The following is a 16,035-nucleotide window of genomic DNA, read 5'->3' on the forward strand; positions in this document are numbered from 1 at the left end:
CCCCCCCCCCCCCAAAAAAAAAGCAAGATGCTTGAGTGCGGGGCGTGTTACTTCAGTGGATGTTTTGCTGAAGGAAATGTGAGTATCGGTGCAAGAATGTAGCAGAAGCCTTTGTTATCCGAGGGGAGACAAAATACAGAAATATCTATTTGTGTATTTAAATATATTATATATTATATATTATATATATATATATATATATATATATATATATATATATATATATATATATAATATTTTTTTTTATATAGTATAATTTGTTCCTCTTAATATTGTTATTTTTTCATCTTTATTTTTCATTTCAAATTGACCCTCATAGAGGATATGTACAAATGTGCCATTGTGTACAATTTACCCACAGGCCACAGCTTCGAAAAGTCGTATCCCTTGGATATCATGTCATTCCAATTCATTGTTAATTACTCAGGCTACGTTGCCAGACATTTGTCATCAGCAATTACTCTGCATCCACAAGGCTATGGACAAGCATATATGGTGCAGGGACATCAAATCAGGCCATTTTTTTATTCCTTTTAATAATTCCTTCCTTTTTGTCCACTCCAAACCAGTTGACTTGGCACTCACATATTGTGTAAAAGTTAGTTGTTTTTTTATGTTGCACTGCATTATTTGTCATGAATACGTTTTGTATTTGGACAGATTCAGATGAGAAATTGAATAACCTAGTGGAACAAAAACTAAATCCCTATGTACTATTTTATTATTCCTATGACCTTAATGTGACCAATATAGAAAATGAATAGATGGATTATTCCTACCGGTGTAGAATTAATATACCATAGTGTGCTTGGTTTGTCTCCATAACTATTATTCATTGGGAAAGGTTGTCCCATATTATGCCGCAACTCCATCTACTGGACAAAATGATTCATTACGAGCTGAACTGAACAGAACCTCGGTGCGGCTGCGCCAGGGCGTGATGACGCCATCAACTTGACGTACGCGGTATATATGCAGTTCGTCTGACGTCAGCGTTCTCTTCCCTGCCTAGGCCCTCGTGTGGTGGGCAGTGTAATATTTGCTGTCGGCGTTTTCTCCACCGAGTGAATCCAAAACCATCCGCCAAAATGGTGAGTTGAATTCGTTTTTGTAAGTTATTGCGGAATACGTAAGACGGCGAGGTGTTCTCACCGTTAATATTACCGCGCCGAGAGGACATTCATTTGCGTGAATGCGGTATTGGGCGTCGATCATTCACCGATGAAAACCGGCAACCATCTTGTTGTAATTCACCCTTTTGAAGGCCAAGCAGTTTCGGGGAAACGTGCCTGCCTGATTTAATAACCCGTTGAATGCGAAAAGCGTTGTGCTTCCCGGTTGTGTTACCGTTTTGTCGCCTAGGCCTGTAATTGGAGCGGCGGTTGACTGGTTTACCGGTATACGTGGATTCTTTGTGCACTGCCATAAACGGCCCAGACAGCTGATGGTAGTCAAAAACACCAAGCTGACTTCAATCGACCTCCGGCTGTCGTGTCCCGTAGACATTCACGTCGGCCGAAATGGCTGCTGTGGTTCGGGAATCCTCGGGCCTTTTGTCATCGTCCCGTAGGATACGTCGTTGAGATGACTTGCTAATGCTAACGCGTAGCATTGTGTCAAAGTCTGTACACGTGGCCGGTATACCGACATTTGATAATGGGTGTCAGATGTTTGGGTCAAACCCCTTGTTTCGAGTTGAAAACTAAGGCATGTGAGGCCAAAGTATCTTCTTGAGAAAATGCACATTTGACGACTTGTGATCGCGGATTCACAACGCCCTGACTCGAAAATTGTGCGTCAGAGCATTTTTTTCCTCCCCTCTGCTGGTGAGGTGGCTTAATGTGCACTACAGTATTTCAAAATGACTAGCGAATGCCATATTGTACCTTGGCAAGCCTCTTCTCTTCTATATTGATGGAATTGGGTAAGTTGAAGAAAATCATTCAAGTTTTTAACACAACAAGCATAATTTATCACCGCTCTAGTGTCTTTGTCGTAGTTTGTACTCCCTACATTTGATTGTAGACAGCGCTACCATCTCTTTCCTGTGTTTTGACAACATGACCTTAAACGTACACGGAGGCAAGTGATTTCTGATTGAAGCCTTGGGATCTTGTACGGCTGAGATAACGGGATAGCAGTGACACAGAAATGTGAACTGAAGAGCAAGAATGACAGGACTCTCCAAGTGTTATGTTCTCAATTCATATGAAAGAGAATTGAAAGTTTGTTGTGAGGTAGATTAATGATTCCTGTGTATTGTTGAGCCAAGCAGAAACCACCGCCTTCTGGCATTCAAACATGTAACCGTACCATTTGATTTGTGGCTTTTCTCAATCGTTTGCTTTGTTTTTGCATTATATGATTCGCGATGTTCGCAATGCGATGGGACACAATGTTTTGAGAGGAATAAGTTGAGCCAATGCCATCTCTTCACATGACATGTGACGTGATTTTTATTTTATGTGAATATAAGCACTATATCTGCTTGTGAGGGAAAATACTCGCAGGGTGTATCATTGTTTTTTGCTGTTGAAGTACATTTCTGTCCCGTTTTTCTTAAGTACAGATGTTGAGTCAGGATTTTATCATTTTTTATTTATTTTGACAGTTAAGTATCCATTCTTAACTACAGTGTGAGGACTTCTGCCTCGGTTCTAAAGTGCAAATATTTGAGTTGTTTCACATCCACGTCCTAAACTGTTTTTGTCTCTGCAGGTGAACTTTACAATCGACCAGATCCGTGCCATCATGGACAAGAAGGCCAACATCCGTAACATGTCTGTGATCGCGCACGTCGATCACGGCAAGTCCACCCTGACGGACTCCCTCGTGTCAAAGGCTGGTATCATCGCCTCGGCCCGTGCTGGGGAGACCCGTTTCACCGACACGCGGAAGGACGAACAGGAACGTTGCATTACCATCAAGTCCACGTAAGTGTTTGTTGCATTGTTCTTTCGGTCCAGAAGTGCAGCTTCTAAATATGCAGTTTAAGTTGTGTATGAGACGTATTGGAATGCCAGCATTGTGCTTGATCTGATCGTGATCCATGATTCTGGGTGACTTGGGGGTTCGAATTTTGAAAATGGTGAATCTGTTGAACTGTTACCACCATAAAACTGTGCATTGTCACGCAATTATTTCACATGACAATTTCCTCTGTGTGTTTATCACACACACAAGTCACAGAAATAGTCCTTTTGCTCATCACTGCGTTGTAGTTTTGAAGATTTTTCTTGTCCTACCAAAGATGATTCTTATTTGACTCTGGAGATGTTTTTCAGGGGGAAAAATTGATTGTACAAACTGCACACTGGGTTTTTGTATTGCTTGGTTTCAAATTGCGTCCCTATTATTATAGAGCCATCTCCATGTTCTACGAGTTGAGTGAGAATGACCTGGCATTCATCAAGCAGTCCAAGGATGGCTCCGGCTTTTTGATCAACCTCATCGATTCTCCCGGACACGTCGACTTCTCCTCTGAAGTGACGGCTGCTCTGCGTGTCACTGATGGGGCCCTGGTGGTCGTCGACTGCGTTTCTGGTAAATTCAACAAGATGCGGAAGCGACTGCGTCTGCAGTGATGCATCCCCCATTACTGTTAGTGTGGTAATGTGCAAAAATATTTAACACCATTTATTGTTGTCCCTCTTTACAAGGCGTGTGCGTCCAAACGGAAACTGTGCTCCGTCAGGCTATCTGTGAGCGCATCAAGCCTGTCCTGATGATGAACAAAATGGACCGTGCCTTGTTGGAGCTGCAGCTTGACCCTGATGACCTGTACAACACTTTCCAGCGTATCGTCGAGAATGTCAATGTCATCATTTCCACTTATGGTGAAGAGGATGGACCCATGGGCAATATCCAGGTGTGGGGGATGTATTTTATATATTGTGTTTTTAAACTGATTATTTATATATTGCCCATGAGTGCAAATGGGGAAAAGCACAGTTGAGTTTTCCATTTTTGTACTGCTCTACCTCAAAGCAATCCAATTTAACACTCTCTTTAAAAATGGGCATTTCACTTAGAAAGCTCCACAAATGTTTCGTAAATATTGATGTTTTTCTTTGTTTGTTTCCAGGTTGATCCAGTCATCGGCACCGTTGGCTTTGGCTCTGGCCTCCACGGCTGGGCATTCACTCTCAAGCAGTTTGCTGAGATGTATGCAGCCAAGTTTGCTGCCAAGGGCAAAACAGAGATGACACCTGCTGAGCACTCAAAGAAGGTGGAAGACATGATGAAGAAGCTGTGGGGTGACAGGTAAGAGCACCTGTCATAGGTGGTCACTAAGTTTACGTTAAGAGGGAGTAATGTGGTTCCTGATAAATTTGTAGGTAGTGAACTTTGTGGTGATACGGGTGTTGAGTCGCACCGGGTGACAAAATATGTAGTGCGTTTGATCTCCATGAAAGGCAGAAATTGGTACTTGGTGGAGAATGCTTGGAAGGCAAGCAACTCTCACCAGTGAGATGTTTCCCATTGGGGACAAGGTTTGCACAGCGCTTCGATTTTGGCACTTTGCTCTTGACAGAAATGTGAAATCCTTGGCACTTTGTCGGCTGCTGTTGGCCTTGGAATCTCAAAGCGTCTCCTCCTCAAGCACATTTGCTAGTGTTGGAGTTGGGAGAATGCAGGTGCGGCAGACAATAACAAATTGTCCTACTGTATTGCCAAGAAGAGGCGTTGTCATGACGTGTGGAAACTTGAGATGGCTGTTTTCAGTTGTGTATTTGTGGTCGCTGCCTGTTGATGAGAATGAAGTGGTAGGTGATGAACACTTGCAAATGTAAGGCTGCTTCACTGGTATTAAGCATTGTTAGTTTCCTCTTCTGAAAAGTTGCTGTCTGAGAGTTGTATATAGCTGCAGCTACTAAAGAAGCATAGTCCAGGTATGTGTCCAACGCCTTCTGTTTTTCATGTTTTCGCAGTTATAATTTGTCACTCGTGGGGATTTAAGCTCCATGTGAGGAAATATGGAGGGCACTGCCATTGGTTTTACCCATCATTCATAGCAAGACACACCAGTGTGCTCTCTCGTAAGACGAGGGCAACAGCCACGGGTCTTTTGGGCAGGTGCCCCCCTTCCTTAGCGGGGAAAGCAAGTCAAAAATGTTCTTTACAACGCTTTCTATGCTCCCCCAGTAACACTGATTAATAATGCATTCGGGGAATAGGAGTTGGGCAACAAAAATTTGATGTCAATTTGTTGTCAACTGAAAACATCATCACAGTTGCTCGGGGAACAACGAATCACGCCTCACCTTTTTTTGATTCGGTCATGTCACGTTCAAAAACTGAGCCCTTCTAATTCCTCTTGTTTTTTTTTTTTTTTTTTAAGGAAAGCTTTGGGGGCCTGACCTCACTTCCTTCATTCTGGTTTGATTTGAAAACGACATCCCAAAGCTGTACAGTGTGGCATTTTGTCCCCCTTTCCACTGATGCTAGCTAGTAGTTGCAGTTGATTTGCTTTGTGTGGCAAAGGGTAGAAACCACACTGAATGCATGGCACATGCAAAAAAAAAATGCAGGAGTTTATCCTGATAGTTTCTACAAATTTATTTTGGAAAATATATCGTATAATGTTTCAAAAACCAAATAAATCATAGAGAGCATTACAGTCGGAGTTCCTTTTTAAAGACCTTTGGCTAAGTCTTTCACATTTTCGTGATCATTCTGGGATTTCTGATTGGAAGGGAAGACATTGATTCCTACAAGAGGTGGGCTTTGTACACAGGACTAATTAATTTATGATTGTTACTGGTGGCTACAAACTAAGCAGTGGGTGCCAGAGTTCTGGTTGAATTGTAGGATATTTTTTCCACTCAGTGCAACTTTCAGCTCATTCATCTTAACTGGTCCTTTCTATGACCATGATTGCAATTGATCAAATCCAGCAGGTGTTCCTCATCCTGACGGACATTGAAAGCGGTAAAACGTTTTTATGGACTGAATGGCGTGCTTTATGTTTGTAGGTATTTTGACCCAGCAACTGGAAAGTTTTCAAAGTCACCAGCTACAGCTGACGGAAAGAGGATCCCTCGCAGTTTTGTTCATCTTATCCTTGATCCCATCTTCAAGGTAAAGATTAATTTTGCAGTTACTGAGATCGAACTCCATGTTGGCGCTAATACCTGCAAGTGATGACTTCATTTACATTCTTCACTTTGACCTGATTCACAGTTCTGATGATTTGCTTGTGTCTGAGTAGGTCGCATATTTGAGTGTCTTTAAAGTTTCTTTGGTTGCAATGTTCGGATTTGACAAATGTCCTCTATCCTTCCCCAGATATTTGATGCCATCATGAACTTCAAGAAGGAGGAGACTAGCAAGCTGATCGAGAAGCTGGATATCAAGTTGGATGCTGAAGACAAGGATAAAGAAGGCAAGCCCCTGCTGAAGGCCGTGATGCGTCGCTGGCTGCCAGCAGGAGAGGCCCTCCTTCAGATGATCGCCATCCACCTGCCGTCCCCCGTCACTGCCCAGAAGTACCGTTGCGAGCTGCTTTACGAAGGACCCGATGAAGATGAAGCTGCCATGGGTATGATGAAGAGTCCCGTTGTTTAATGTAACGGCCACATTTTTTCCTCTCCCTTGGATTGTCCGACTGATCCTTTCTTTCAGGTATCAAGAATTGTGACTCAAAGGCTCCTCTGATGATGTACATCTCTAAGATGGTACCCACCAGCGACAAGGGACGCTTCTATGCCTTTGGCCGTGTCTTCTCTGGAACCGTTTCTACCGGTCTTAAAGTACGCATCATGGGGCCCAACTACACACCTGGAAAAAAAGAGGATCTCTACTTGAAACCGATCCAGAGGTCTGTTTCCACACCTGACCTGAATTTTGTTGGGTGAGTGTTGTTCAAACATTAAATTGTTCCCCTCCTTCCTTTCCAGGACCATTCTGATGATGGGTCGCTACACGGAGCCCATTGAAGACGTACCCTGTGGCAACATTGTGGGTCTGGTCGGTGTGGATCAGTTCCTGGTCAAGACTGGAACCATCACCACCTTTGAGCAGGCACACAACATGAAAGTGATGAAGTTCAGTGTCAGCCCGGTGGTGAGAGTCGCCGTGGAAGCCAAAAATCCGGCTGATCTCCCCAAGCTGGTGGAGGGCTTAAAGCGTCTGTCCAAGTCTGATCCCATGGTGCAGTGCATCATTGAGGAGTCTGGAGAGCACATTGTTGCGGGTGCTGGGGAGCTCCATCTGGAGATCTGCCTCAAAGATCTTGAGGAGGACCATGCTTGCATCCCACTCAAGGTGAGTTTTATTTATTTTTTAAAAATTCAGGGGAAATTCAAATTAGTATGCTGTATATGTTGTGTTGCGCACCAGGTGCTTTGTTCAATGGCACCCCGACAGCAGCCAGGAACCAGACAATTAATTTCGAACAACTTGGCTGTAGCTAGGCTTAACATTGGCACTCCCTCCGGTTTCAAACCTCCAAATGCTTACAGTTGAGCTGCTGCATTTCTGACTGTCTTCAAATTCCCAAACTGGTGTCTTTCTTTCTAGAAATCTGAGCCCGTAGTGTCCTACAGGGAGACCGTCAGCGCAGAGTCCTCGGTCACATGTCTGTCCAAGTCCCCAAACAAGCACAACCGTCTGTTCATGAGGGCACGTCCTTTAGAGGACGGTTTGGCCGAGGACATTGAGAAGGGAGAAGTCACCGCTCGTCAGGAGATGAAGGCCCGCGCTCGCTACCTTGCAGACAAGTACGATTGGGAAGCCACAGATTGCAAAAAGATCTGGTGCTTTGGACCTGACGGAACTGGCCCTAACCTGCTGGTGGATGTGACCAAGGGTGTGCAGTACCTCAATGAGATAAAGGACAGCGTTGTCGCTGGCTTTCAGTGGGCTGTCAAGGAGGTATGGGACACAATTTGTTGACCTTGTGTAAATCAAAACATGAATTGGTCCTGATTTTAATTCTTGTCTTAAGGGCGTCCTCTGTGAAGAGAACATGCGTGCGGTTCGCTTTGATATCCATGATGTCACCCTGCATACAGATGCTATCCACCGCGGTGGTGGCCAGATTATGCCCACCACTCGCAGAGTTCTGTACGCCTGCGAGCTCACAGCTGAGCCTAGACTCATGGAGCCTGTCTATTTGGTGGAAATCCAGGTTGGTCTTGAATTTATACTTGGTACCATTGGCTATATTAAGTCTCCTGATATCTGGAATAAAGTAGAACTACAACTCCATGTGTTGCTTTCCTCTCTGTAGTGTCCCGAGGTTGCGATGGGTGGAATCTATGGGGTGTTGACCAAGAGGCGTGGTCACGTGTTCGAGGAGGCCAGAGTTCTGGGTACACCCATGTTTGTCATCAAGGCCTACCTGCCTGTCATGGAGTCCTTTGGTAAGGGTTCCAGCAAAGCAGCCAAAACTCAACCCAGTAACTGCTTTTACCGCACCTTTTGGCAATGTCCTTATTAATGCATCATGGTTCCGTGTTCAGGTTTTACAGCTGACCTTCGTTCCAACACTGGTGGTCAGGCCTTCCCCCAGTGCGTCTTCGACCATTGGCAGATCCTCCCAGGAAACCCATTGGAACCTGCTTCCAAGCCTGGTGTTGTGGTCACTGAAACGCGTAAACGCAAGGGTCTCAAAGAAGGTGTCCCGGCCTTGGACAACTACCTGGACAAATTGTAAAAGCTTGGACCACTATTTGCTTATTGCCTCATTCCTCCCCACACTTGTAATCTGCACTGTGGGACCGGACTGTACAGAACACAGTGAGCACCAAGGTTTGCCAAAAGGATTGACAATATAAATGATAAACCTAGCAAAAAATTGTAAACGAATAAAAGGAAATAAAACCCATGCGATGCGTTTTTCTTTTTCAACTCTCAATCACATGTCACATCCTGTCCTATGATACAATAGTTGCAAAGAATCAATGTTATTGCCCATCTGTATTCATGTTTCTCCTGATACATGTTGGGAATTGTATCAATGTCCGATTTGCTACAATCACGCAATCTGTAACTCGGCGGCGGTTGGTATTTGCGTCAATGTTTTATGTCTTTGTTATATTGTGGCGAAAGCAGTTTGTTACATTTAAGTGGAAACTGCAGGTTTCATGCTTAAACTGCAAAAGAAAAAACTTCATCTTTCCAACATGAACATTGTTCCTTAACATTGATATAGGCCCAATGTAGATGTAATAAGCGAAGTTAAAATTGGCGTGACTAAAATCTCCGCTTCTAAATTGTATGCCTGATAGATCTACTTGGATGTACACATTCACTCGCAATCGACGCCATTTTGAATCCTCCTAAATGGGGAAAATCAGGTCGTATCTTATTTATTGATCTTGACCGATACGTCTTCATGTTAGAAACGATTATTTACTTACTGGGGACAAAGATATGTTTGTAGTACTGTATATCGTACGACTCTGTGTATTCGTCAAGTCGTAACTCCCATGTTTGACTTCTTCCGAGAAATTCAGTTTAAGCAACGTAATGCATCGAAAAGGCACGGTGATCATACTTACCATTGAGGAGTGACTATCAACCAATCAGAATGAAAGAAATAAACCAATCGCGTGCCAGCGTGGCTTACTTCCTGTTTTCGTTTTTTTTTCTCCGTGAACGGAGTAATAATTATTTAAACGGAGTAATAATCATAAAAGAATTGCTCAACTGCATATTTCTTGTGAGTTCTTTTAGAATACAATTTTCTGTCTGCTTGTTTTTGTAATCGTTCTCCCCGCCCACCCCGTATATATTTTTTCCTGTATATTGTCTCACAATTAGCCACACTGCTAGCAAGCTGTTTAGCAACGAAGAAGCGGCGTCCATGCGGGGGACGTTGTCACTTTGATTTTATTCAAGTTGGTCTACTGTTTCCACTCTGACGGAACGCGGCGTAATTCTGACTAGATTTGCTTCGTTTACACTTCAACAGGACTGACAGATCATGGGTGGCGTCAAACAGGAGCAGAATGATGCTCCGCAGCAGCCAAGAGCCTCACAATCCACAGAACAGCCTCAAGATGAGGTGGGCGCTTTGTTTTAATAAACTGGACCCCCAACGTTGACTTGCCGGCCGCTCTTATTTTACTTTTTCCAATGTGCAATAATGTAATTAAAATTAGTTCGTTCTAGGTTCAAGGAGATGCCATCGTGCATTCATACGGGGTCCTCGGTTACGATATAGTACCGTTCCAACGGCGACGACCGAATTTAAATCCGACCGCGCCGTTGTCCATCATCAGCCTATGCTTAGGCAGTCGTAAAGTAATAATTACAGCAAATATTTACATGTACATGCAAAACAAAGTTCATTGATATAAATCAATTACATTGAGAGAAAAAAACAGTTCGTATGGTGTGAATTGAGCATGACCATATCTCAAGACGCTGCGTTAACTAGTACATTAGTACATCTTTAATGTAAGCAACAACAAAAACCTGCTGATTAAGATGTTTAACGTTAGTATGTTGAATGTAATAAATGGAGTCTTCTAATGCTTCAGTATTATTTCTGCAACGTCAACAATAATTTAATAATATTGAAGCATGCTATGTATGCATATTATCCAATTATGTATGCATAATATTGACTTTACATATATGTATAATATTCTTGGGCATTGTATTTAAAAGTAAAGTATTTATGGATTTATCATGGGTTCATCACCAAACAATGAAAATGACATGGCACCAGGACAAAAAAAATGCAGCAGCAGAAACTTGTGTCAAAAACAGTCTATTTGTCTTCTTTTCTAAGCTTGAGATGTGAAATTTTCGATTCCAAAAACATTTCAAAGAGCATGGAATCTTTTACTCATCTGGCGAACCGAAAATATCAGGGTTATAATGTTCATTGTCATCAAACATCAGCGCAAAAAAAAAATCTAGAAACATTTGCTTGCGTCTCTGATTTAAAGATGTGTTGACCAGTATTGTTCTAGTCATCCTATCAGATTTGCAGTATATTAATGAGTAAAGCGAAGTTGCCGGAGTCTACTACTACCTTCATTTTGCTTACTTTGACCGCAGCCTAAGAAGAGAGGTTGGCCCAAGGGCAAGAAAAGGAAAAAAGTGCTTCCCAATGGTCCCAAAGCGCCGGTTACCGGGTACGTCCGCTTTTTGAATGAGCGGCGGGAAGTGATGCGCGCCCGGTATCCTGACCTCCCTTTCCCGGAAATCACCAAGAGGCTCGGAGCAGAATGGACACGATTAGCGCCAAATGACAAACAGGTAATTTCAATCAATCCAAAGCCCCTTAAACGGGATATTGCCTTGCTGAGTGACACATATTTGGGTCTCCGGTGTGCCTGCCCACCCATCGAGTGTCAGTCTTTTGTAAACTGTTCATGTCAGAAAATATGCCTTTTAAGACATTCAGATTTTGGTCTGGTTGTAAATGTCACGCTTAGTTTACTTGGGGGGGAAAAAAAGTCTTCTTTCACCTTTGACATTTATTTTGCATGTGAGATGGTGACAATTAACTTGCATGTGTCCATAAAGTCTCCTCCAGAAGTATTGGAAGGGCAAAGTCAATATAAAATACTGCAACGAACATTAATTAATTAATAATAATAATACATTTTATTTGTGGGCGCCTTTCTAGGAACTCAAGGACCCATTACAACAAGCAGTTAAAATCACGAATACAATGTTAAAAACAATGCATTTTACCCGCTGAAGAGGAGACAGAAGAGAGAGATCCATTGTTTTAAGCAAGCCAACGCTGACATTTACGGTCAGACCAAAGTCTGAATGTCTGACCCTGCGGTTCTGAAACTTGGAGAGGATTGTTCGGCCATAGATTGTTTTGTGTGAGGCCACTCTATAAAGGCTAGAAACAACTTCATGGGCTGTCATTTCACGTGCACAAGGCTGCGACAGGTGTTTAGAGTTTACATACCACAGCCACTCCCACCACAATCCAGTTGCACAAACAGGTCCGTCGCCCCCGTCCTGCGTCATTCACATTTTATAAAGACTACTGGGGAACTCTTATTTTGTGGGAAAATGGCACATGTCTTCTTTAATGTGTGGGAGTCATCTTGAGTGTGAATTTGCAGCGTTATCTGGACGAGGCGGAGCGGGACAAGATGCAGTATGCCCAGGAATTGAAGGAATATCATCAGACGGAGGCATATCAGATCACTAGCACTAAGATACAAGACAAGAGGATTAAGAAAGGTGGCTACCAAGTTGTCTCTGTTACATGCGTCATGCAAAGCACCACATTCCCTGTGTTTTGTGCACTTGTACTCATACAGGATTTCTCTTTCAGAGGACAATCCATCTGTAATCATCAGTGCCAGTTCAGGCTTGCCAAAGGTGTGTGCCACTCCCTTCACACGCCCAGAGACTCGCTTTATTTAGCTATGCGTAATCCAATTGCACTGAAGCACACTGAGACACATTTATGAGCGGGTCAAAACAGCGACATATAAACATTGACTTGTTTATTACTGTAATTCCGTGTAGTTCAACACAACTGAAACCTACAACCACAACGGTTTCACTCAAGTATACAAACTTTTTGATCAGAATGGAAAGTCACATGAACAAGCTGCTGCATGAAATTAGACAATACCGTATTTTCCGCACTAAAAGGCGCACCTATAAGCCTTCCATTTTCTTAAAAGCTCGCAATGCGCCTTAATATCCAATGCGCCTTATGTATGGTCATTACGGTAATATGTCAACCCCAAAATGGCTCCTTGCTAGAGACATGCTGACAACGCAGAGTTCAAACTTAAGGCGATCGGTTTCGCAGTTGGACACATACTGACATCTAATCGTCGCTATATGAGTCAGGGTGTAGTGTAGTGCATTGTTCTGTTGGCATTTCCTTGAGCGTGGCTCCATCTGGTCGATGCATTGTAGATTGCATCTTGTAGTGCGGTGCACAAAATAGCTCCATTCATTTGAAGGTGCGCCTCATAATCCAGTGCACCTTTTAGTATGGAAAATACGGTAATAATACATTTGACTTGGTGAAACAGCATATGGCTCATCCCAAATAATTTTTGGACCCTCTGTTCCAAGTAACGATTAGCATGATGTTTGTGATCATGAGGTCGCTAAGTAGTTTAACCCTTATGAGCTTGTGCCATCCTTTTTCTTGATTTTTCTACCCCCCCAACAGACATCCGAGCTCCCAAGCAGGTTTGACATCCCGATCTTCACAGAGGAGTTCCTCGATCAGAACAAAGGTAAATAACAAGTAAAACATTTGTTTTCAGGAGTTTCGGTAGTTGTCGTGGTTCACATGGGCCCCACCCCTGAGTGGTGACCAGTCCAGTATTGTCCACTTTTTCACAATTCACAATTGTCCACAATTCGCATCTGGGTCATAGCCCCATTAAAGAGGGAAAAACGCATGGCGCTGGATATTCTTATTAAATCCAGCTTCTGTATTTTTTTAAACTATTACAAATCCACATGGAAGTTTAGAAGGACTATTCATTTCAATTGCATGATCGTCTGTTTTCTCAATCGTACCTCAGCTCGAGAGGCGGAGTTGCGTCGACTTCGCAAGGCCAACGTGGAGTTCGAGGAGCAGAACGCGGTGCTGCAACGGCACATCAAAGACATGTACAACGCCAAAGAGCGCCTGGAGGCGGAGCTGAGCCAGGACGAAAAGCGCACGCAGGCTCTTCATCAGCACTTGCTTGCTATTAAACACACGCTGGTCAATAGTCTGTCTGCTGTGCCGCTGCCAGGTTAGCACTCACTGCATCGCCTCATTTACTGTACATCTTTGACGCAGACAGCACTCCAAAAGTATTGGAACTGTGAAGCCACTTCCTTATTTTGGCTGTTGACTGAAAACATACACATTAGTTTGGTATCACAAGATGAATATGGGACAAGAGATCAACATTGACTTTTGTTTAGTACATTTTAAAACGTAGCCGAAAATTAACTGATACATTATGCGTAGTTGTACGATTGATACTCTGGAGCTGTTTATAAATACAAAACATATTTGGCTTTTCATAAGCATGAAACTCTTCTAAACAGTTCTAAAAGATGGTGTATTATATTTCAAAGGTAAATACAAACGACCAGTACTAAGTACTACTACAGTTGAATCCACTGTAACGTTTCGCATAGTTTGAAATTTTTAATTCAGTGATTCTTTCACATACCACCAGTGTAATTAAAGCCAGGAAAAGCACTGCAAAGGAAGCATTCGAAATGTTGCTGATTTCAATTCCCAGGAGTTTTTCCATCCACTCTGTCTTAAAACAGGCACAGGCGAGACGGCAACCCTCGGAAACCTGGATTCGTATCTCAGTCGTCTCAGCGGCGCGCTCGAAGGGAACCCTCACAAGCACCGGGCCTTGTTTACGCAGCTTTGCGATATCCTCTCTCACCTGGACAGGTAGATTGCTTATTTCTGACTTTCTGTCACAGACACAAACACAAAAACCACATACTCTGAAGCACTCCTCGCAGAAGCCTTTGTTTTTTTCCAACCGCTTGTCTGGTTGGAGCTCGAGCTATTTAGACTATCAAAACACTCCAAAAGTAAAATGTTCATATGTCGCCAACACTAAATGTGATGTGTTCTCCAAATACATATTTTATGTTTTCAAGTGAGAAGTTGTAGGACAACTGCACAACCCCTTCCACCTCCCCAAGTCATTCCTGCACCCGTGGAGTTTCAGGCAAGGTGTTGTTGTGTGCAATCTACGCCATCTGGGCCGATGGGTGCGGACTTCTCGGGGGATGGAAAGGTCAGTGCCATGAACACGTCGGTCGAAGTGTGCAGCCACTCCGACTTCAGCACAAATGTGTGACTTTGTTAAAAGTGTGCAGAAACTATTTTGTAAAGCGTACTCTCTGTTTACTTTGTCAAAATAAGGAGTTTACAAGTAATGCCATGTGGCATCGGTGGCTGGGATCACTACAAATGAATCCGATTATGCTTTTGTGCTTGATCATGAAATCTTGTCATATCAACTTTTATTTGGTGTGAACTTTATTTGTAATTTGACCAAAATGCTGTTTGAAACTGTGCTGAAAATATTTCCAATATAAGGTAGACAAGCTTGTCTCTGTCATCTTTATTATCGTCACACACTCACTGAGCACTTTACACTTTCTATTGAGAACCAACACATGGATTATATTAAAATGACTGCATTTTAAAATTCTTCACAAAAATAAAGCTGAGTTTTTAAGAGGTAATAACTATGACAATGTTTGTTATTGTGGTTATAGTAGAGGTATTGTTAGACTGTCACTGACTTTCGAATATTATGACCCCTAATTTAAATACTGTAAATAAAATACTAGTACAACCACATAATTAACAGAGATAATGTACACACACGATAATGTCCATAATTAGCTCTTGTATGTCATTAGATTATTGTGCAGGTGTAGTACCACAAAAATAGACGTGTATTAAGTAAGTAAGTAAGAAAACCATTATTAGTCTCGGAATGGAGAAATTCCCGATTCACAGCAGCAAAGTTATGAAAGGAAGAAGTAGAACAACAAAATATAGGAGCTGCTGGAAAGGCAGCCACTCACGCGGCGCCATTTTGAAGTCAAAATAACACAACACAACACATAGGACACAGACCGTCGTGCAATCTTCACCACTTTTCTGCATACACTTATTTGGGAGGAGAGGATCAAAGTGTCCTTTCACCAGTGGATCAGTTATATGGATCATTATTTGGAGAGGCGCCATTTCGGTGAGTTTAACACAGGGATTTTGGTATTCCCTAATTTTGTCAGTGGTCTCCCTTTTTGGGACATCAGTCCAAAACTGACCCCACACCCCACGGTTCTCCCTTTTTGATTATCCTGGGATCTCCCCCATGACACTCCCACTGTGGGTCAGAGTTTAATAAGGGCTTCCAGCAGAAGGCGGTGTTGGGCTACACTCAAGCCCCGTAAATATTTCTCTTTTTGTTGTTTTAATGTGAATAAGTTTCATTTTTTTTCTTTGTTTCATTCTTTGCGTAACAGCTCCACGTGCTTCTCAATAAATTGTAACACAATAAAAAAAATACACTATACATTTTGAAACTTATGTAT

General features: G+C 42.7%; 2 protein-coding genes across 2 annotated transcripts; both read left to right on the top strand.

Moving 5' to 3' along the window:
- Positions 1–929: 929 nt before the first annotated feature.
- LOC127606284 (elongation factor 2-like) lies at positions 930–8,830 on the top strand. The gene is made up of 13 exons (XM_052074411.1): positions 930–1,091; positions 2,719–2,933; positions 3,362–3,543; positions 3,660–3,868; positions 4,085–4,263; positions 5,976–6,081; positions 6,289–6,541; positions 6,625–6,820; positions 6,900–7,266; positions 7,522–7,875; positions 7,949–8,131; positions 8,234–8,366; positions 8,466–8,830. The coding sequence occupies exons 1-13, from the start codon at positions 1,089–1,091 to the stop codon at positions 8,657–8,659; spliced, it is 2,574 nt and encodes an 857-aa protein (XP_051930371.1). The 5' UTR covers positions 930–1,088; the 3' UTR covers positions 8,660–8,830.
- A 164-nt stretch (positions 8,831–8,994) lies between these two features.
- On the top strand, positions 8,995–15,038 carry hmg20b (high mobility group 20B). Its single transcript, XM_052074412.1, has 8 exons — positions 8,995–10,012; positions 11,017–11,217; positions 12,048–12,168; positions 12,263–12,309; positions 13,124–13,190; positions 13,485–13,700; positions 14,233–14,365; positions 14,581–15,038. The coding sequence occupies exons 1-8, from the start codon at positions 9,932–9,934 to the stop codon at positions 14,591–14,593; spliced, it is 879 nt and encodes a 292-aa protein (XP_051930372.1). The 5' UTR covers positions 8,995–9,931; the 3' UTR covers positions 14,594–15,038.
- The last annotated feature ends 997 nt before the right edge of the window (positions 15,039–16,035 follow it).

The sequence above is a fragment of the Hippocampus zosterae genome, chromosome 8, assembly GCF_025434085.1.
Source record: "Hippocampus zosterae strain Florida chromosome 8, ASM2543408v3, whole genome shotgun sequence".
Classification (NCBI taxonomy): domain Eukaryota; kingdom Metazoa; phylum Chordata; class Actinopteri; order Syngnathiformes; family Syngnathidae; genus Hippocampus; species Hippocampus zosterae.

Bases quoted from the DNA above. Each gene is read 5' to 3' on its own strand.
- LOC127606284 (XM_052074411.1), top strand. The intron at 6,542-6,624 runs GTATGATGAAGA...CCTTTCTTTCAG, and splicing joins TGAAGATGAAGCTGCCATGG to GTATCAAGAATTGTGACTCA. The intron at 7,267-7,521 runs GTGAGTTTTATT...CTTTCTTTCTAG, and splicing joins ATGCTTGCATCCCACTCAAG to AAATCTGAGCCCGTAGTGTC.
- hmg20b (XM_052074412.1), top strand. From the start codon at position 9,932: ATGGGTGGCGTCAAACAGGAGCAGAATGATGCTCCGCAGCAGCCAAGA. The intron at 11,218-12,047 runs GTAATTTCAATC...GTGAATTTGCAG, and splicing joins TAGCGCCAAATGACAAACAG to CGTTATCTGGACGAGGCGGA. The intron at 12,310-13,123 runs GTGTGTGCCACT...CCCCCCCAACAG, and splicing joins CCAGTTCAGGCTTGCCAAAG to ACATCCGAGCTCCCAAGCAG.